The sequence below is a fragment of the Oncorhynchus tshawytscha genome, linkage group LG21, assembly GCF_018296145.1.
Source record: "Oncorhynchus tshawytscha isolate Ot180627B linkage group LG21, Otsh_v2.0, whole genome shotgun sequence".
Lineage (NCBI taxonomy): Eukaryota > Metazoa > Chordata > Actinopteri > Salmoniformes > Salmonidae > Oncorhynchus > Oncorhynchus tshawytscha.
The window spans coordinates 17,084,907-17,107,404 of NC_056449.1; the positions used below are offsets into that span (position 1 = coordinate 17,084,907).

Genomic DNA, 22,498 nt, shown 5'->3' on the forward strand with positions numbered 1-22,498 from the left:
TATTAAGTGCCTTTGAACAGGGTATGGTAGTAGGTGCCAGGCGCACCAGTTTCAGTGTGTCAAGAACTGCAATGTTGCTGGTTTTTTCAAGCTCAACAGTTTACCGTGTGTGTCAAGAATGGTCCACTACCCAAAGGACATCAAACCAACTCGACACAACTGAGGGAAGCATTGGAGTCAACATGGGCCAGCATCCCTGTGGAATGCTTGTGACACCTTGTAGAGTCCATACCCCCAACAAATTGAGGATGTTCTGAGGGCAAAAGGGGATGCAACTCAATATTAGGAAGGTGTTCCTAATGTTTTGTACACTCAGTGTGTACTGTATGTATTGTAGATGATGGTGTATATAGACATTATGGACAGTATATGAATAGAAAAGGTGTAGAAGTTATATAGGATGAGCCTTAACTAGTATACATATGAAGTGAGTAAAACATGATGTAAACATTATTAAATTGTCCTGTTTTCAATGACTACAGTGCCTTCAGAAAGTACTCACCCCCCTTGACTTTTTCCACATTTTGTTCTGTTAAAGCATGAAAAAATGGATTAAATTGAGATTTGTTGTCAATGGCCTTCACACAATATCCCATAATGTCAAATTGGATTTTTTTAAAATGAATTCATAAAAAATGAATAAGTATTCAATAAGTATTCAACCCCTTTGTTATGGCAAGCCTAAATAAGTTAAGGAGTAAAAATGTGCAGAACAAGTCACATAATAAGTTGTAAGGACTCACTCTGTGTGCAATAATAGTATTTAAGATGATTTTTGAATGACTACCTCCTCTCTGTACCCCACACATACAATATGTAAGGTCCCTCGACACCTATTGGTAGATGGGTAAAATAAAAAAATACAGACATTGAATATCACTTTGAGCATGGTGTAGTTATTAATTACACTTTAGATGGTGTATCAATATGCCCAATCACTACAACGATACAGGTGTCCTTAATAACTTAGTTGCCGAAGAGGTAGAAAACAACTCATGGATTTCACAATAAGGCCAATGGTGACTTTGAAGCAGTTACAGAGTTTAATGGCTGTGATGGGAGAAAACTGAGGCTTGGTCAACAACCTTGTAATTACTCCACAATACTAACCTAATTGACAGAGTGAAAAGAAGGAAGCCTGTACAGAATAAGAAATATTCCAAAACTTGAATCATGTTTGCGATAAGGCACTTAAGTAAAACAGCAAATAATGCAGCAAAGAAATGCACTTTATGTTTTGAATACAAAGCTTTATGTCTAGAATCACTGAGTACCACTCTTCATATTTTCAAGCATGGTGGTGGACGCATCATGTTATGGGTATGCTTGTCATCGGCAAGGACTAGGGAGCGTTTTAGGATAAAAAGAAACGTAATAGAGCTAAGCACAGGCTAAAACCTAGAGGACAACCTGGTACAGATTGCTTTCCAACAGACACTGAGAGACAAATCCATCTTTTAACAGGACAATAACCTAGAACACAAGGCCAAATATACACTGGAGTTGCTTACCAAGATGACATTGAATATTCCTGAGTGGCCTAGTTACAGTTAAATGTGCTTGAATATCTATGGCAAGACTTGAAAATGTCTATCTAGCAATTATCAACATCCAATTTGACAAAGCTTGAAGAATGTTTTAATTAATGTGCAAATACTGTACAATCTAGGTGTGCAAAGCTTTTAGAGACTTACCCAAAAGAATGACAGCTGTCATCGCTGCCAAAGGTGATTTTCACTCTCAAAATGACATTTTTTCTTTTATAGAACATCAATCTGATTGGGTGTGCCTGTCAGGGCATGGCTCCCCAGTGGGTGTGCCTCAGTCCACCCAGGCCCATCCATGTCTACACCCCTGATGCAAACAGTGCATGATGACAATTGCGGATCATAAATAGCCTACTAACCAACACTTTGGACTAAACTTTTTCAATGCCTGATTTGCATGCCCATTGTTGCCTTAGTTAGCATTTACTGATAGATATCATAAGTCTAAATGTCTTTCCTACCCAGCCGGCTACCAATGACATTCTTCTGTGAGCTGCTCCATGCCAAAACCAGTCGAGAGCTGCGCACTCTTGCTGCCTGCAGAAGATATTCCGCTGAAACTAGGCTATGTGTGCGGCGTGGCGTGCATGTGAATATATTTCACATGCTTTGCAATTGTGTAGGCTGCTTTGTGCATGATATCTTTATTGTACTACATAATGAATAAGTCGTATACCTCCACTACACTACTTTGATACGCATCAGTAGGGATTAAGAAGTGAGTATAGGCAATGCCCACTGAAAAATATGTGTGTGTAGATGGTTTATACCTGCATATAGCTTCCACTACACCACTGGCCATTTGTGCTTTACATAAAGTGCTCTCTCCTACACAATGGTATTACGGTTGCTGTCCTTTCAGAATCATGAACCTGTCACACACTGAAGGCCTATAGGTTCGCCGCTGTACTAACCTGTCACACATTGAAGGCCTATAGATTCACCACTGTGCAAACATGTCTATAGTAGATATAAAGGCTGTTAAGAAACTGTATTAAGGTTTCAATAAATATTTGGCCTGGCAAAGGGGTTTTATGCGCTGACTGAATGGAAGCTAATTTGAGTTTTTTACTCCGCTGGTCTCGGCTGGTCTTGGGAAGAAATTAGGAGTCCTCGCTGTCCGAGACTAAGTACAAATGTATCTGACACGGAGACAAGACCAAGACACTCAACATGGGGTCCGTGACCGGTCTAGAGTACTACAACACTGCCCGGAGATAGAAGCTGTTTTTCAGTCTCTCTGTCCCAACTTTGATTTACTTGTACTGTCGCCTTCTAGATGGTAACGGGTTGAACAAGCCGTGGCTCAGGTGGCTGAGGTCCTTGATATATTTTAACATCATTGTTTTTTAACACAAATAAACATTTGATTAATAAAATATTTAGTCAGTCGTCTTCCTCAAATGAAGGGGATGATGGCACAATCTTTGTAAGAGGCAGGGAAACTGATTAAATCTTTCCTCAACTCGTGGCTCAGTCATTTCATTCAGGGTAAGTGGAGTTAGCCGTGAGTTAGCCACTGAGTAGGTTAGTTCTGAAGGATTCGTTGACATAGAAATTTACCTGGCTAAAAAATGAGCCACTTTCACATGACCAAAGATACCTCGCTACAGTGCATTCAGGAAGTATTCAGACCACTTCCCTTTTTCCACAATTTGTTTTACGTTAGACTTATTCGAAAATGTATTAAATTAAACATTTTGGTCATCAATCTACACACAATACCACATAATGACAAAGTGACAGATTTTTTTAAATGTATGCAAATGTATTAAAAAGAAAAATCAGAAATACCTTGTTTACATAAGTATTCAGATCCTTTGTTATAAGACTCGAAATTGAGCTCAGATGCATTGATCATCTTTAAGATGTTTCTACAACTTGATTGGAGTCCACCTGTGGTAAATTCAATTGATTGGACATGATTTGGAAAGACACACACCTATTTATATAAGGTCCCACATTTGACAGTGCATGTCAGAGCAAAAACCAAGCCATGAGCTGGGCTCCCAAGTGGCACAGTGGTCTAAGTCATTGCATCTCATGCTTGAGGTGTCACTACAGACACTCTGGTTCGAATCCAGGAGTCCCAGAGGGCGGTGCACAATTGGCCCAGGGTCGTCTGGGTTTGGCCGGTGTAGTCCATCATTGTAAATAAGAATTTGTTCTTAACGGACTTGTCTAGTTAAATACATTTTAAAACATTCTGAGATTGAAGGAATTGTCTGAAGAGCTCAGAGACAGGATTGTGTCGAGGCACAGATCTAGGGAAGGGTACCAAGGAATGTCTGCAGCATTGAAGGCCCCCAAAAACACAGTGGCTTCTATCATTCTTAAATGGAAGAAGTTTGGAACCACCAAAGAGCTGGCCGCCGGGCCAAACAGAGCAATCAGGGGAGAAGAGCCTTGATCAGGGAGGTGACCAAGAACCTGATGGTCACTCTGACAGAGCTCCAGATTCCCTCTGTGGAGAACCTTCCAGAAGGACCACTATCACTGCAGCACTCCATCAATCAGGCCTTTATCGTAAAACATCAACCAGCTAGCTAGGTGTATAGATAGCTAGCTACTTAGCTAAACAATGGAAGGTGCACAATCCATGGCTACACAGCTAACCTTAGCTTGCTCTTTAAGATATCTTGACGTGCTAGAAAGTAATAGAAACAAGTTGAGAAGAAGTCACTAAACAAAGCACGTTTTATTATTTTCTGAATTTATTTGTTTCTCCTGTCTTGAATGCAGAAGTTCTATTTTGCGATTCCCCCAAAATGCCATCTTTATGACAAGATGTTCAGTCAATCTACATGATAACCAGACTCTTTCTGCCATACATAGATGTGGTGAAGGAGTCAATGGAATGCAGACATGTAGAAGTTGTCAGTTTTAGAAGAAGTGACTGCTAAATGCCTACTCCCGTTCGTATAAACTTGTTAGCATAGCTAGCATACAGAAATCGGTGGCGGTAATCAAATTCGTGTTTACCTGTAATGCAGTTGATTGGTAAGGATGGCATGAACATGTGTTGGGGTTGACATCCATACATGCATTATACTCAGATGTTTACCTAAACATAGTGTGAAATACGCATAAACAATAGCCTACATGTAGGCTAATTCTGCTGGGGGGCAATGGCAAGACTCGGGATCTTTCCCCCATGGCACTTTCCTCCACGTGTTTCCATGGCAACCCCATTGTTTTGGTTGAGATCGATTGACCTCTTTACCGCATCTACAGTATGCATTCAAACTACCCTAAAACCTCTTAAATTATGCACTTACCTAAGGAAAATGTTTGAGGGGCTCTATGCAGCACCCTTAAATTTCCTTAGGTAAGGGGAAATTATTTATTCAGGGAAATCTTTAAAGGAAACACTTAAGATGTTTTATGCAAACGGGCCCAGGTCCTTAGCACAATCACTCTCCCTCTTCCTCTTGCTCTTTATCCCTCGTTTTTTCTATCTTTATCTACCACCTTTATCTGTCCATCTCTTCCCCTCTCCTCTTCTACTATAAACATATATCTCTCCATCTCTTCTCCCCTTCTACTATCAACATCTATCTCTATCTCTCTCACTCTTTCCCTTACAGTCACACTCTCTCTCTGCCTCAGTAGACCAATTATGGTTAAGCTGATTCCGATTGCGACCTGCGATACACCTGAGGTACATGGTCAGGGGAGTTAGCGTGTAGCCGATCTGTTTTACATGTTATTGACAAGATGGAAGTATCATGGTCTTTTTATTACACCAATTTCATTCTTGGCCAATTTCCCCTTCGGCAGGTTAGTGGCAGTTCGCAATAGATTTTTTGGTTGTGTGGAATTGATCAGCGAACTGCTTGAGCAATTTATTGGTCCCCTTGCATCTGTGATTAAGATCCGCATACTACGTGCCCTTATCTATGTGTCCGTCAATATTTTGCAAGACTGATTGTGGGATCTTGGCACTCGTATTAAAAAAAGGTTGCACTGTGTTCTGTATGAGCGTGGGTTGACTTCCCTGGGGGATTCTTTGTTGTTCTCTGGAACATTTAAATCACGTCTGACCATAGCAATGTCATGTCTTAAGTCAATGAGAATACAGACATGCCTGTTAAATCTGACCAGAAATGACAACAGAATATTTGTTCACGTGTCAACGTGGGCCCAAGTTTAATTCAAACTAATCCTTTCTCATTGGAAGCCGTTGTAATGTATGAGATTCATATTAGAGCAGTCAAAGGCCAAAACCACCATGACATCAGCGGCGCATTTTCTTTGGGAACTCAAGGCTAGGATAATTACAAAGAAGATAGTATAGGCAAACATCTGAGTACTTTTTAAATATACACTGCATTAGTTGGTAGGCAAGGGGGAGTGCAAGCAACCATGTAAGTCATTATATGTGCCAGTTCTATTAAATTCAAACCACAGACTCATGTTTAGCTGGACTGTACTAATAGCCTAGCCTACTGTCATGCTGCATCTTTCCCACTGGGTGTTGAGACACAGCTTGGATATAACAAGGATCAGGCGGAAAGCCATTCAACAAGCTCAAGAGCTATCCAGGAGTCACCCTTTTAATTTTGTTAATTTACAGGCAGCTTCTTCTTATTAATTTGACTTAGAATAATGCTGGGCCAGTTGAAATACATGTTTTTTCCATTGAAGACGTTTGTAGTAGTGAATTTCTAATCTTTCTCTCTCCCTACCTCTGTCTCTTTCTCTCTCTTACTCTCTCTTTCTATTTCTCTCTCTCTTCTCCCTCCCTTTCCTCCTCGCTCAAATGTAGCGATGGTAAATTAAGCTGATTTCCAAGCCATTACTTTCTAACATATTAGCAGTACATAAACGGATTTGTTTCAAGATTTGTGGCCTTGGAAACATCATTTGACTCCCAATTTTATTACATGGCCACAGAGTGCCGGCCAGACATTACGTTAGGCGACAATCACATGTGGGTTTGAGGGCTGATGCAGAAAACGAGGCAAACCAGTGTCTCAGGCAGACGTACACTCCTGAGAAATCGACTTCACGTCCACATTACCAAAGCCTGCAACTGAAAGAGAGATTTTATGCTTAAAGACAGATTGATAGTGGACCATATGATGTCATCATGCATAGTCCAGTGTTTTGGGGTGGGAGATGGTATGAAAAATTTACAAGTTCATGTCAACCTGGAATGGAATGTATTGATAATAGTGATGTGGAGATTTGATTGGTGGAGGTGAGAAACATTTGCACAACGTTCTGCTTTGGGGTATTTTTAGTCTAATTTAACTATACTTTAATTGATTCCTCATGGTCTACGCTGGATTCGACTTTAATGACTAGAAACTGGGATACGAAAAATAATTGGATGTGCCAAACTATTTATCCTACATGTCAGAAGAAATAAAGTGTTCTCGAAATAGACTTATAACACACTGTGTCAGGGGCTTAATATTAATGACACTATGGAGCTGAATAGAGGGAGATATGTGATACAATGCCAAATAGTTCAATATCTCAACTCTTCTGATTTTGGTGCATGAGTATCAGTGGAGGCTGCGGAGGGGAGGACGGGTCATAATAGTGGCTGGAATGGAGTCAATGGAGTGGTATCAAACACATGGAAACCATGTCGTTGATGGGGTTGATACCACTCCATTGACTCCATTACAGACATTATTATGAGTCGTCCTGCCCTCAGCAGCCTCCACTGATGTAGTACAGGTGAGTGATAATTGAACCAGTTTGACTCCATTACAGAAATTATTATGAGTCGTCCTGCCCTCAGCAGCCTCCACTGATGTAGTACAGGTGAGTGATAATTGAACCAGTGATAAATGATCTATAACAAATGTGTGCTATACACAGTGATCACTCACCCCCTATACCCCCCACCGCACATAACAATCTAGTTATTGGGCTCACAGCAACAAGGCCTATAGAGAGAGAGAGAGAGAGAGAGGACTGTCCTGCTCTGGCACAACACAGTCAATGAAGCATTTACGAATGTAACATACATCAAACCATAAATCATTTAGGAAGAAAAAGGTAGATGTAGGCTACATCAAAATCCAACCAAGAAAACACTCACATGCATGTGACACAGGTTTTTACAAATTCCATTTGCAATGCAATGTTTATTATACCATATTCACAATGAATAGACTATGGAGTTGATTGATTAGTTCAGCAACTGATAGTCAATCCCATATTATTTGCCCTCTCTTTGGTTTTTTACACATTCATATCGTGGAATAACAAATACATCCATAAACATGAAAGGGAGAGGGTCATGTCTAAAAGTTTAGAGTATGCACAAGTAAAAAGTTGAAAAGTCTAACTGTACTGCTGTCGACAGCTGAATGTGTGCCAAGTAGATGATGTGCTCGTTAAGAATCAGGAGAGCGTACTTGGTCAGGTCACCTCCTTTCCCACATCACAGCCCCATCAGAAATTCTTTCAAGTGTCCTTCTGCGTCGCCAAAGATGACAACAGCAAATCGATAAGTGCTTGAAATGAAAAGAAGCCGTCGGTTTGCCCCCGAGGCAAAAGATTTCATAGCACCAGCAGCAAGCAGTCTTGACTGAACTTCATGCATTCTTTTGCACCTTTCTTCGTGAAAAAGAGAAGGCAGGCTCTCGTTTTTATTCTCCAGATGAAGGTAAGCGCGGTTATAGAACAACGTGACTCTCAAGTCGCAGACTTTCCCCCCTTCTAATATGACAGGCGGGGTTGGGCGTGATGTACTAAAGGGATGCATGCCAGGTTGATATATTTGATAACAGAGTTGGGGGATTTAGGAATTCTACAGCCCACACGGAGATCAAATATAATGGGTGTATATAGGTCATCTTCAGAACATTTTGTGACCTGATATTAAAATAAGGCGTCGCAGAACAGAAAATATAGTCCTATATCTGCATTACAGGCTACCTTGCGCGTGTATTAATTCATAATAGCCTACGAATGTGCTTGTTATTTAACTAGGCTATAGACATGTGTTATGCCTATGACCGGACGCAGAGAAAATCAGGGATGCAACTCTCATAAATAAGGGTAATTGATTTCCTGTGTCCATAGATCTAATCCGATTGGCTTACACGAAAATGATAGCACCAGTATAATCATATCTTTACAATAGTTCATTAGACATGCACGTCGAATGCATAATTTACCCACAAGACTATAAGGCCTACATGTTAGGAAGGTGTTTTAAATAGTATGCGTAATGGTATTCTGCGCGCATCATTAAATTAAAGGGGCAATGTGGGGAAAAACATAAGATATACAATTCCTCTGTCGTGTGCATGTTTTGCTTCAGTGCCCCTTTGCCGCGAAATTCCCATGTGGTTGTGTGCATTAATTCCTTGTTTAATGAGAGTATGACTAAAAATGTGAAAGAAGGATTAGGTACGTGAAATGTACATCCGGTCTGCTTGGCTCATTTAAGATGTGAAAGGAATATCAGTCTGTATTTTAAGGATCTATAAAGTGCATTTGCATCCCAGCCAGCTGTTCGCTTCTGCAGAAAATATTCGATAAGTCTAACAAAAAACGTGTCAATTAAAATGTAGGCCTACTAACTAGATTTATATAAATGTTTATCTCTGTTACACCAAAAATCTCACGCAAAAATGTTTCACTTTAAACTGACAAAACATTATATAAATGTTTTCAATTAACATTTAAGACATGGTAATTTACACTGACACTGTAAATCTGTATCAAATGGCAGATATTTGTTTTTATCATGATATGAACATTCACAATTCTCATATTTGCACCTGCCAACTAAATTCTAGTCTACTTTTATGATTTATTGTTGTGATGCTGGTTAGTAAATGTAATCAATTCATGAATATATAGCTTTAGCGACTGGTTTCTGGTCAATTTCAACATGTATAAGACTCTCTTCCAGCAAATGTATTGTAGCCTATGTGGGCTGCAAAGAAATTGTTGACTTGGAAATAACAGTGATAAAAAATTAACATAGGCTTCAAATGCCCTAATCTTACTGAGAGATATAAATAGTATAGGCTATTTTATACGGGAATTATAGAGTCAAAAAATATGTAGTCATTGCCAATTTGCTTATGCAAACATACACTGTGAATTAATTCCATATTTGATATATTATCTTAATTAATGAAGGCCTAAAAACAAGAAAATACAAAGGGTAACCTATTTGTTTTAATGAGGTTTTATTCAATACTGTTACATTTCGTTTATTTTACTTTTCATTGTGTTTGTGAATTGAGCGTTTCTAAGTTTATACTGTCTTTAACTACACATGCACGTCGGCGCAGATAAAGACACCCACTGAGGAACACACACTCACACAGACACACACCCACGCGCTCTGTCTCAAAACTCAAGAGTGAGAGAAAAAAATGCGCCACTCTTTGAGTGACTGTCTGGGGGAAAAAAAGTTGTTAAGGCTGAGGACGATCCAAGAAGAGAATTATCTACTGAAGTGACAGCGCCTGCTTCACCATTTTTAATCGCACTGTTAGCTAGATGGTTATAAAATCGTATGTGGCTTCAGTTTTTATCCAATAAGCGGGGAAGAAAATACATCTAAGTAGCTCTGAGACTTTTTCCTTCTGGAGGCAGACAGCAACTTTCATATTTTGGACCTGGAATTTCGCTGTCTCCGGTTCTTATCTGAAAGGTGAGAAGCGGACCCATCCGTGTGGAATTTACCTCTTAACCAGACAAGAATAAAACAGGAAAGGACGAAAAGCGCTGGCGTCTTCGACCACTGGTAAGTGCTGAGGCTACACTTTGCGGAGATGTGAGTTAATGCAAGTGAAATAATTCGTTCCACCTCGGGTTAGCCTTTTCGGCGTAATCTGGGAAAGTCTGATGTGAATTTCATCAGCACCGCAGTAACATGAAGGGACATGATAAGTGAGTTCGTGGCAGGTTTCACCTTACAAGTCCGCCAGATGATAATGATGTATCGTTAGCACTGAATTGAACATGGAATGGACTGGACTTCATGGTCTTGCGCTTCTAATTAGCCTAATGCAAAAACACATGTTTTTGTTTTTTCTTTTTTCTTAATGCAGACAGGCTGGACTGGGGTTGTTCGTGTTTTTGAAGGGAATTGTGCAAACCAAAGAAATAAAGAAGCATACATCGAACCTTCAAATATCGCTTCTGATTCAACAATTGGTTGTGGGCTAATGGACTGATTGCGCATCAGTTGGGTTGCGTATATTGCTGTGATTGCATTCTTAATCTCAAACTGGCCATGTATCCGATTGAAATAAATATAATATAGGCTATTTATATTATATGTCGATTATAGTAACACCCTCAAAATATTTTACACCAGTAAAAGGCATATTAATGATGATATAGATCAATACTGATCATTTAGGCGTATGACTAGGCTATCAACGAATATAGACCGAATGTTATGATTTAGGACAAACCTAATTAGACATTCAATGGTGTCACAATACACACAATTAAATTGACCTTATTATTATTATCGATATTTTTATAAGTGGTAATAATACAGTAGGCCTAGTAGCAGTAGTAGTAGCAGTAGAAGTAGTATTAGTACCAGTAGTAGCAGTAGTAGTAGTAGTAGTAGTAGTAGTAGTAGTAGAACTAGTAGTAGTAGGCCTTGTAGTAGGCCTAGTAGTAGTAGTAGTAGTTGCTGTTGTTGTAGTAGTAGTAATAGTAGTAGTAGTGGTAGTAGTAGTAGTACCAGTAGCAGTAGTAGTAGTAGTAGTAGTACCAGTAGTAGCAGGTAGTAATAGTAGTAGTAGTAGTAGTAGTAGTAGTAGTAGAACTAGTAGTAGTAGGCCTTGTAGTAGGCCTAGTAGTAGTAGTTGTTGTTGTAGTAGTAGCAATACTAGTAGTAGTAGTAGTAGTAGGAGTAGTAGGAGTAGGATCAGTGGTAATAGTAGCAGCAGTGGTAGTAGTAGCAGTAGTAATCATAGTAGTAGTTGCAGCAACAGTAGTAGCAGAAGTAGCAGAAGTAATAGTAGTAGTATTAGTAGTTGTTGTTGTTGTAGTAGTAGTAGGCCTAGTAGTAGTAGTAGACCTAGTAGTAGTAGTAGTAGTAGTAGTAGGCCTAGTAGTAGTAGTAGTAGTATAGTAGTAGTAGGCCTAGTAGTAGTAGTAGTAGCAGTGTTAGTAGTAGACCTAGTAGTAGACCTAGTAGTAGTAGGCCTAGTAGTAGTAGTAGTACAATGGTTATCATAATGAGAGATTTGCAAAGTAATGTATAGTATGTATTAACTATGCTTGCAAGTTAAATTGGAGTTAAAATAAACTTCTACAAACAGGTACATTACCTCCTAATCGTGCAATATTAATTGAACTATTACTTATTTTTTTAAGTAACACGAATCCAATTAATATGATCAATTGAACTTCTAACATTTCTCACACAGGCCTATGTGCATACAAGGCTACTGCTCCTTTTTGTGTCCATGTAATTTTATTCGCCCAAAACTTAAACAGGAACTTTCAAATTCAAGTGAACATTTTCGATATTTCTATGTGGCTTCTTTGAAAACCAGTTGTAAAGAGAAGGGGTTAAGGGGAGCCTGCTGAAATATGAATGAAATCGTATTTCTGCCGCTGATTAGATAACACGAGGGATTTGCAATAACCTTGCACCTTGCAACCTGACACCCCATCTTTCATTTTACGGCGGAATACACGAGAACCTGCTCCACTCAAACCAGGGTTAGCAGGTACACGCAATGGGAAAACTAACCTCCAATTTCTCACCCTTTTGAATAAAATCACAGATGTATGCTATAAAGCAGGTGAGGCGAGTAGGAGATCCGTGCCGCGCAGGCGGGTCCAGAGAGAAAAATAATGAAGGGGGAAAACGGTTAACAGCATGATTGCATGCAAATTTCCCATCTTAAATTATCATAAGCAAACAGTCGGAAGTCTGGTCTAATAAAATCCCATCTGTGTTACTTCATATCGAGTTAGTATAGAGCTGCGATAATGAATTTTGTAATATCCCACCGACAGACATCTCAATCAGCCATTAATCCCGTGATTTTACTGCGGATTCACTCAACTTCCAGCGCCCCAAACTGCTGCATGCTGCCTGGCACAATTTACGCCAACCCCGTCACAGAGTACGGTTGCACTGCTTTTCTGTGGGACTGCATGGGCCTCACATTTGAAGAGCAGTTTAAGCAATGGGGCCTATTCAAACGTTGGATATGTGAGGAAACTTGAGGAAAATTGTGTATAGCGTCATATATTAACAATTATGAAAACATATAGGTGAAAATTGTGTTTGGCCCTATACTACAATTTATTGACTGTAAATTAATAATAATTGTGTGATTTCTTTGGAGCACACAAGGTAGTGTGTAACCGATGCAACATTTTCAGCATTCTCATAATACATCCAGTCCCTCTCTTTTCCAGAAGCCGTTCCTCTAATTGCAACAATGGACTCCCACTGCCGCAAACTTGCATCAACTTGTGCACAAATAGGTGAGTATCTATGTGTAACTCTTGACGCACCATCACCACACGTCAACGTGACATTATTTTCGCCCACTACAGTAAACAGATGCTGAGATTATAGCAGCATAATTTCGCGTTTTGTTTCCGTTGCATAGCAGGAAATACGATGCATTTATCTTCTTTAATTGTCACTTTTTGTCACAAAGGCCTACTTCTTCGTTCCCAAAATGTCAGAGACCTGTCTAGGCCAAAATGCGCTTTAGTCTAGTTAATATGGAAAAAGTGGTCTTACACTGTCTTAGAGTGGCACCTGGTGGCTGGGTATGGATGTGCAGTAGCGGGCGACTGGAAAAGGCCTAAGCATAAATTCTATCTTCATACACCCAGCTTTTGTTAAACGTGCCAGAGGTTACAAATTACTCTCAACACTATATATGGACTACTTTTCTTTGTTGTCATGTTGTCTGTTTTCTTCATTTGACGTATTAAGTAGTCTAATAGCCGACCCTTGGCCTATGAATGACAGGCTATCTAATTGTATTTATTAAATTAGCCTATAAGGAACTCTTATTTTTATGAGACTCCCATTGACACTTACAGTAGCTGTAATTGATATTGCACTCGTGTGGATATCCATGCTGAATTCATGTATCTTACATCAAGTTGTGGCCCATATCAGTTAGCCTATGCCAAAATATGATGACGCATTTTAAATGCATACACAGAAATATGCACATAAACAAAAATTGCTATTGTCCGTATGAGTATAAGATGCATTAAAGAAAAATACCGTTTATTTCGTCTGGGCCATGTCAATAATGTTGGAGTGGATCTAATTGATTTTGTTTTCAGGGAATGACATAAAACGAATATTGTTTAAGTGCTAAACGAATGACCAGTTTGTCAACTCTTAATTTAGCTCATTTTATTTTCGTTCATGCTATATTGGATCTAATCAAGTGACAAAGCACGCATCATCCCGTGAGCCTACTTTGCTCCATAGCAGCAACTTGAGCAAGGACGGCGTTATGATCACTTATTGATTAACAGTAATAAGATAAATAGAAAACATAATTATTTGAGGTAATGCAATGATGAGCCAACGAGGCTTGCAAATGTAGGCACCGGAGTGAAGAGACACTCGAGCGACCTGATTATTGGGATCCCCTTTCAACTGTTTTACACCAGCCTTAATATATGCAGGTCTTGATAGATTGACTCCAGGGAAAACTAAATGTATAATGAAAGCTTATTCGTGAGGAGGAATATACTAATGGGGGAATCTGATGTCCCCTTAATCTTATGTAAAAAGCCTTGTCGTCTCCCTTATATTGACTGAATTACTAATTAATGGCCCTCTATGGCGTATCGCGCGCGGTAATCCGCGGAAGAGAGATAAAGCATCCTGAAGGTAAAAACAGAAGAGGAAACCGATAATCCACTGCAAGTCTAGTATTACTTTCAGAAAATAATTGAGCAATCACTTACTTGCATAGCCTACACAAAACCTGTGGACTGTTATGCCATTTACATTTTTTTCTTTTGAAATGAATAGTATTCCTTTTTTTGCCTATTAAAAAAGACATAAATCAGTCAACATAAATCAATACTCGCCAACACGCAGACTGCAGGTGCATGCTTTAGGCCTATGTCATGTTCAAATAAAATGAGTCACCATTTAGATCATGAAGCATTAAACCACACATTAATCGCATATCAGCGAGATTTAAACAAATAAAATCCACCTGATATGCCTGACAGGGGTGCATGGATAGGCATTCCCGAGAATCCTCAAATAAACTGAAGAAATAAATGATGACCGGAAGACATGCAGGCTAAATTCACATCTTCAGTCAAGGATTGCATGTATTATCGGCCAGCTACATATGTACCTACAGTGGGGTGGCTAAACACACAACACGAAATTATTTTTTATAAGGAGGGAGGATGGAGGAATAATCATACCCTTGGTTTCAACAGCTCTCGCTACCTTCCTCCATGGTCCGCGGGCAGCTCTCCCACAAGAGTGCAAATAACGTGTATATCAAGGGCTTTCACGGGATTAGCTCAATAACGTATTAGTAGCCCATATCCTGATATCTACGAGAATGGGGTGAAAAGACGCGTGATGGCTAAATATACAGCAACTCAAATGATTCATAATTTGTGTGATATTATTATTATTTCTATTATTATTAATTAATAATATCAATGCATTCATAAATAATAATATATTATACATTAATATATTATCTGACTTGTGGGGACTGACAACGTTTTCTTCCAAATTATTGTGTATAGTGTTGCATGAATGAAGATTTTAATGCTGTTTGCATTAACACAAAGGCCTAAGGGGAAGTATAGTGGTCCCATGTAACTGCTGTCAAAAGCCCGATTAGAGAATATCCTCCAAGCATAGGCCATTTATCTGCTAGGATACTGGACATATGTTTACTTTATTTTTACGCGTCATGATCTTGCGGGAATTAGCGAAAATGCAATGGGAAATCAGCTCTAAGTCATTAAAAGTCCTTATACCAAATTCTTAGGCAAATGAGTCTTATCAGATTAAAAACCACTACAAGTCGACTCCCTGAGAAGCGCTGAGAGGTCCAAACGTACAGGATATCGGCTAAGGACCGAGATAAACTGCGTCATTTTGACGAGCTAGAATGAAATGTTTACTTATTGCCTAAACCAAGGCCATTTAACTTTTACCCAATTGGTGACAAATTAGGATAAATGTGTGACTAGATTGTGTCACTTTACTTCTGATGTGGTTGATTTATCTGGTCATCATTTATCTGGTAGTCCCGAAATGGGCAACAACTTGAAAGTGACAACATCAGTTCTGTGAACTGGGCCCTGCATGGGGTCAGCGCATCACCATATCCCCATCATAGACATACTGTAGCGTTGCTCTTGTGCGCCTTGCTTAGAGATAGCTGACTGTTAATGGAAAGGTCAGTTCATCAGGTCATCTTTATTGCTTCGTTTCTTCAATGGGAAGAAGATAAGATTAGCAACACAATGAATAGGCCAAATTTGACCAAATAAATGCATCATGCTGTTCGTTTGACTTGATTTTTAGATATGATTGCCTTAGTTGGGTTAGTGTTCAATTCTGCAAAACGGGCATTCGGTTCGTCTTGGGTAGGCTACACTACACGGTGCCTCCTGTCTCTCTTTACATGCTTTTTAAAAAAGAAAAAAAGCACCGTACACTACCCCGCATAAACACATTGGCAGTCGTCTCTTATTTCTCCGCGCACCGGTTGGCTGGGCAAACCGTCATGTCCACGTTGACGGCCTGTATAACAAATGGGAGGGCTCTCGGTGACGTCAAAGGTGTAGGAGAGAGTCACAGTGGGACAGCCAGAGCGCAGCGAACAGCTGAAATGAAGAGTGAGCGGCGTAGTGTGCCTAGCCTCTGGATCTAATATCACCTACCTGCCCTTGTCACTCTGGTACTCCGCACAGTTTACAGTATCAGCCGGAGATACATATTTGCTCTTCCTTCAATCAAAACGCCGTTGCATTTTCATCCAACGCGAATAATGCTGGGTTTATTCTAAAGACATTTTAAGCCGTTTAAACAACTTTTTTTAAACATTAATTTGCCAGAGGAGACGTGTTGCTGTGAATCTTAACACCACTGATTCCCCCTTTTCTCTATCCGTCGGACGTCTCTCTTTTTTTGCTTGCACTGAAGGAACGTAATCCGCATCTGACAGCGAGTTTTGCGCGCTATCCTATTCATATGAACTCTATGAAGGATCCATTGAATTTGGACCATCATCACCACCACCACCTAACCGGGACTAAACTCTCCTCCACGCACCACACGGCACTAGCAATGGCCTCTAGTCTGCAGCCGTTGCAGCGGTCTGTGGACTCCAAACACCGGTTAGAGGTGCACACAGTATCAGACACCTCCAGTCCGGAGTCCGTAGGTAAGAATCATCCCGTGGTGCAGACTACTGTCAGCACATGGATTTTTGAGGATGGATGGCCATTTTTTCTGATGATAGGAAACAAGATGTATCTCTACAGCCTCTCTCAACAAAAGCAGTTTGAGACCGAGGACGTTATTAGTTTATGTATGCAAATAGTCTGGGTATTGGAAATATCAGAGAGAGGATCACTCTCTTTTTGACTATGCAGATATTGTGATTGCGCCAGTAATTGATCTATTTGTGTCATAAGTGTCAGGGAACGTGACGCTGTCGTTACTTTCATAACCACCTTTGACTCCGGTGAAGTTATATTTTTCTCGAAATGTTTCATGTCTTCACGCATATTTTTGTAAGTGTAATAATTGTAATAAAACGATTACATTTTTTAAATGTAAACCTATATTCGATGAATTACAACATCTAGAAACGTTTTTAAATACCATTTGTGTAGTATTACCATTGTGCATACTGACATTGTTTTGGAATCACGTTGTAGGCTTTTTAACTCATTTTCATGTAGCCTACATGCTTTAGGAATCGTTACATTATTAGTAGTTTAACTATGAGAGTAACATTTGATCCAAAGGTTTTAAAATGGGTTCCAATTTTATGAGGATACCTCTTATAATACCACCTAGGATAGGCTACTTCACGCCTGTGACCGACCCAACAATGACTAATTTAGTATTTTGTTCACTCTTTCAACAGAGAAAGACTCAAAGGTCCAGAGCAAAACTGACGACTCTTCAGATGATCCTTCTAAAAAGAAGCGGCAGCGGCGACAGAGGACTCACTTCACAAGCCAGCAGCTACAGGAACTGGAGGCCACGTTCCAGAGGAATCGCTATCCGGACATGTCTACAAGAGAGGAGATAGCCGTGTGGACCAACCTCACAGAGGCCCGCGTCAGGGTAAGGCCCTTGAGAACGAACACCATTCATGTGTATAATTTCGGGTTATTTGTGCCACTCATATATGGAGTCGAGGCAAGGATGTCAATTATTACGCAGGGAATTTGGGCACGCATAATTACTCACCTCCAGAACATGTTGTCTTAGGGAAATAAAATTGCATGACTGGTTATTCTTTGCAATGATATGACTCAGTTATAATGTCACAAAATAGTAAAATACCATACATTAGATGGCTACGCCTATAATGCATTGTTATTTAGAAAATCTCTAATGATAGGCCGTCCACCTACTTTACTCGTATATTTTTCCCTGTACAACAGTACGATTTTACTGTCAATATCTCTGCAGTGGATAAAATGGAAATGTATTAAATAGCAATTTCACACATTTACTACATTTAGGCTATAATATCACAGTTTTGTTAGATATCTGACATTGCTGATAACTAGATGATTAGGCTGTTATTAGTTGTTTTAGAAAAACAAAGCATAATTACAGGCTAATTAACTTGTTAGCTGTTAGAACTATTGACATTAATGGCTGACAGATACCAATCTTGTTACTATGTTCGTTTGAATGAGGTGCAAAGCTTGTATTTTGCGTTTGTCATTCTCGTGTTGTATAACTAAAGCTACTAACGTGTTTGTCTCCGCCTATGGAGGAATACACATCTTCAGACACCACATTAAGATGGTCCAAAGACAGTTAGGAACGATGGATGTGTATTGGGATTCTATTGGAATCTACCCAGATTGCTCTGCACGAGAGAAAGTGACTCAATTAGGCCTGGTAGAGTTGCAAATTCAACATACTATTGTTATCACAAATAGCGTTGCGCTTTTACAATCGTTTTTTGGGGGGATTATGTAAATTATTTAAACGTTTGAGAATAACTAGATTTTTGGCATAGCCTGTGTTAACAATAATAATTGAGTTGTATATTTATATTATTTTGCAAATTGGTAAGGTCGACATTTGTAATTTGTGAGAAATTAATTTAATTGATTTACAGTTGTATGTCTGATTTTGATTTAAGACACACCTGAAGGCCACACATGAATACCACATCTGGTTCCTTGCAGACCAATTAGGCTACCCATCAATTACATTTTTGTGAATTGCACAGGATAGCCAACAAGTCCTAATATTCTTATGTTGGCCTGTTGGCTATAAAATAAAGCACATGGGGCCGCCTTCATATTGCATTAATAGCCTATTATTCAATTCTGAACTCATATTTGTCTTTGTCATAGGTGTGGTTCAAGAACCGGCGAGCAAAATGGAGGAAAAGGGAAAGAAACCAGCAAGCCGAGCTATGCAAGAACGGCTTCGGTCCTCAGTTCAATGGACTTATGCAGCCCTATGAAGACATGTACCCCAGCTACACATACAACAACTGGGCCGCCAAAGGGCTAACTTCGGCCTCCTTGTCCACCAAAAGCTTCCCTTTTTTCAATTCCATGAACGTCAACCCTTTGTCATCGCAGACGATGTTCTCCCCGCCCAACTCCATCTCTTCAATGAGCATGACTTCCAGTATGGTGCCGTCCTCGGTTACTGGCGTGCCCGGTTCGAGCCTCAACAGCCTCAATAATTTAAACAACCTTAGCAACCCCTCTCTGAATTCGGGAGTTCCCACGCCAACCTGCCCGTACGCCCCGCCGACCCCTCCTTATGTGTACAGGGACACTTGTAACTCCAGTCTGGCAAGCCTGAGACTGAAAGCCAAGCAGCACTCGAGTTTTGGATACACCAGTGTTCAGAATCCAGGCTCAAATCTGAGCGCGTGCCAGTACGCCGTGGATAGACCAGTGTAATACCTGAGAATTTCACGAGCCCCAGTCAGAGGAACGAGAGACTACTTCTTTTTTTTCAGAAGGGCACTAGAATATTAAACCACCGAAACCCGCGATGGAGTTTCAAACTTAAACGGAAGTAATTAGGCTTTATTTTTATTTTTATCCTAATTAGTATTTTGTTCTACACCGGCGAGTGGAGAATGTATGATACTTTACTTTCCACGCTTGTTTATTTTGAGGTTTCTAATTTTGGACGTTAATTGACTGAAAGGTTGTATATATATCGAAATATCATCTCCAGTTTATTGAGGCGAATGCTGTTGCTCTCCAGTTTTCTCAAGGTAAAATGTAACAAAGCATGTGAAAACCCTAAAGGAATAATGTTTTGCTTGCAAACAAGGGAATGTACATACTAAACGCACCAGTTGTGTGTTTCTAACATATTATAAATTTATTATTAAATGTCTGTGTGAATATCGATTTAGAGTAGCAATCTTGCGTATAAAAAGACGCATCAAATGTTCCTGCGAAATTAAATTGGTTTTGCTCTGTGTATACTATTTAGTACGGAATTTTGTTTCGTTTTTTTTTCAACAAAAAAATAAATAAACTATTGTGTTTTATTTAATGGAAGTAAATATATTGTTCAAAACGTTTTGTTGAGGATTTTTGTGCTGATCAAAGTGTTAGTGTGAGTTTTGTCGAGTCTATAGTGCAGGGAATGACAGTGTGTCTATCGGGGTTCGATTATGCTAGCTACCAGGCCTACTAATCTAAAGCGAAAACAATGGCCCTCTCCAATACACATATGAATCGAGACGCAGGGAGATTCACGGGTGGAGAGGGCGAGATGCCCCGCCAGATTAACTGATGAATACATGTCTGCTTTTTAGCCAAGGACCCGGAGTGATCACTGGTGCTTGAAATAACACTGGAATCAACAAACTGGAATTGGACCACACAACAAAGGCCCGAGCTCATTACCTTCTGACACATAATAATCACGAGTGCTATATATAGCCAAACAATGAGCAGCACTGGACGTTTAAGATGCGCCTCTTGATGCAGTGGAAAGTGATTATAGACTTACATAACATTCTATATCACAAAATAATCAACAATACCAATACAATGTTAGCATCTTGTTTTTATTTTGACTTGTGCAATGTTCTACAAATCTCTCATAAACACAACGATTAACTATTGCAAAACTATTCTCTAGCCTATTGAGATATAGGCTATATGACAGGCCTATGGCGTCGTGTTCTGGGCGTAGATGTTCATATTGTAAATATTTTCACTTTTGCTATATTTGTTGTGCAGATCTACAACAATCTGTCTTTTCAATAAGATAACACCAATCATAATATCAATAACAATTGGCTAACTATGACTACGATAATAACAATGTTATACTTGGCTGAATAGTACATTAAACATTTTTAAATGTGGCCTACTATTTTTTCCAGAGAGCCCATGCACCTTCTTTTACGCATTGTGTTGACATGTTCGTTCCGGCATTGTAGTTTTGTCTATACAGTCCTGTTTACTATGTGCTGTGGTCCGTTATCAAATGCACCAATGCGTTTATAGAAAATCAAAACAACTACAAGGCACCGAGAAAATATAATTCACAAGTTTGAACAAACAAAGAAAGGTATGTAGCTCGGGGACGAAGGAGGCTGAGACTTGTGATCTAATGTCAGCGCAGAGCTCGAGATCATTGTACAGCGCTGATGAAAAATGGAAGAGTTACCACTGTTGGTCACATTGGCTAACAAGGAAAATGCAACCTTCAGCAGATATCGAGGGAAATAGCCTTCCATTCGAAATCAAATGCACTGTGCAGGGGGGTTTATTTGGCCTAGAGGAATTATTTCATATTTTCAGGTGAGCCCTTGTTCATTTGATAATGTGTTATTCATTATGCTCATACAATGTTTGAAACAATAATTGACCTAATTTAGTTGTGCTGTAGCGAAAGTCAATCACTATTTTATTAGCACATATTAATGCGCGTTGAGGCTCATCAAATATAACATGAAAGAAATACTGGTCATCCACAAGCTGGAGCACCTAGGCTACACCAAACAAACCTTTTCCATAAAAAGAGTGCCCCTAAAAATGTTTCCTAAAGACCTGGAGGCAGTACATTTTGAATTTCAGATCCGCTCGAGTTTGATGGAGTCGGTAACATGGAGCAATATTAGGCTGACAAGGATAAATCTTGCAGCCTGGCGAATATGCAGTCTGCGTCTCAATACACATCCCAATCAACATTTGGGCACAGAGGGCCTGAAGAGACAAGTCTTCAGGGAGACATCTCACTCGCCCAGAAACAGCCCAAGACTCCAGACCTCTCCTTCTGTTAAGCATGGACTACCCGGTAAGAAATATATTTCAATGTTTTCAATAAATTGCAAAAATATAACAGGGTTGACAGGCTTATTTTTTGGTAATTGACCACAAGTGGTTTGCTCAAACATTTTTATTTGTGACCAAATTATTTCACGTTTTTGAATTTAAAATGATGCTTTTAAAAATGTAGGAAGGCAATCTATTTGGTTGCAGCTCAATTTTACCTCCTGCAAAACGAACGTCCTTAATAATTTTAAAAACGCTTCGGTTTGATATCTGTCATTATTGAGATTCATTTTAAAGCGATGTAAACAACCATTCAAAAGTAAACTCAACTCCTTGTTTCATGAAGTCAATGTTATTTCAAGAGCTTATCCTCCACTAAGCTGGGCCTTCTTCGCTAATAGCCTAATCATTTAAAAAAAATTAATTTCACCTTTATTTAACCAGGTATGCTAGTTGAGAACAAGTTCTCATTTACAAATACGACCTGGCCA

The 22,498-nt window shown here is 39.5% G+C and overlaps 1 protein-coding gene across 3 annotated transcripts in view; it reads left to right on the top strand.

The window, feature by feature from the left end:
- Positions 1-20,276, top strand: part of LOC112221043 (pituitary homeobox 2) — a 63,374-nt gene extending 43,098 nt beyond the window's left edge. The window contains exons 1-4 of one of the 3 annotated variants that reach the window (XM_024383108.2): positions 9,900-10,278; positions 12,933-13,001; positions 17,639-17,841; positions 19,098-20,276. In XM_024383108.2, the coding sequence (XP_024238876.1) occupies positions 12,956-13,001; positions 17,639-17,841; positions 19,098-19,661 (813 nt within the window). In that variant the 5' untranslated portion in view covers positions 9,900-10,278; positions 12,933-12,955 and the 3' untranslated portion in view covers positions 19,662-20,276. Of the gene's footprint in view, positions 1-9,899; positions 10,279-12,932; positions 13,002-16,312; positions 16,928-17,638; positions 17,842-19,097 lie in introns of those variants that run through there. The other 2 variants (XM_024383109.2, XM_024383107.2) reach the window with 2 other exon arrangements.
- Positions 20,277-22,498: the final 2,222 nt, after the last annotated feature.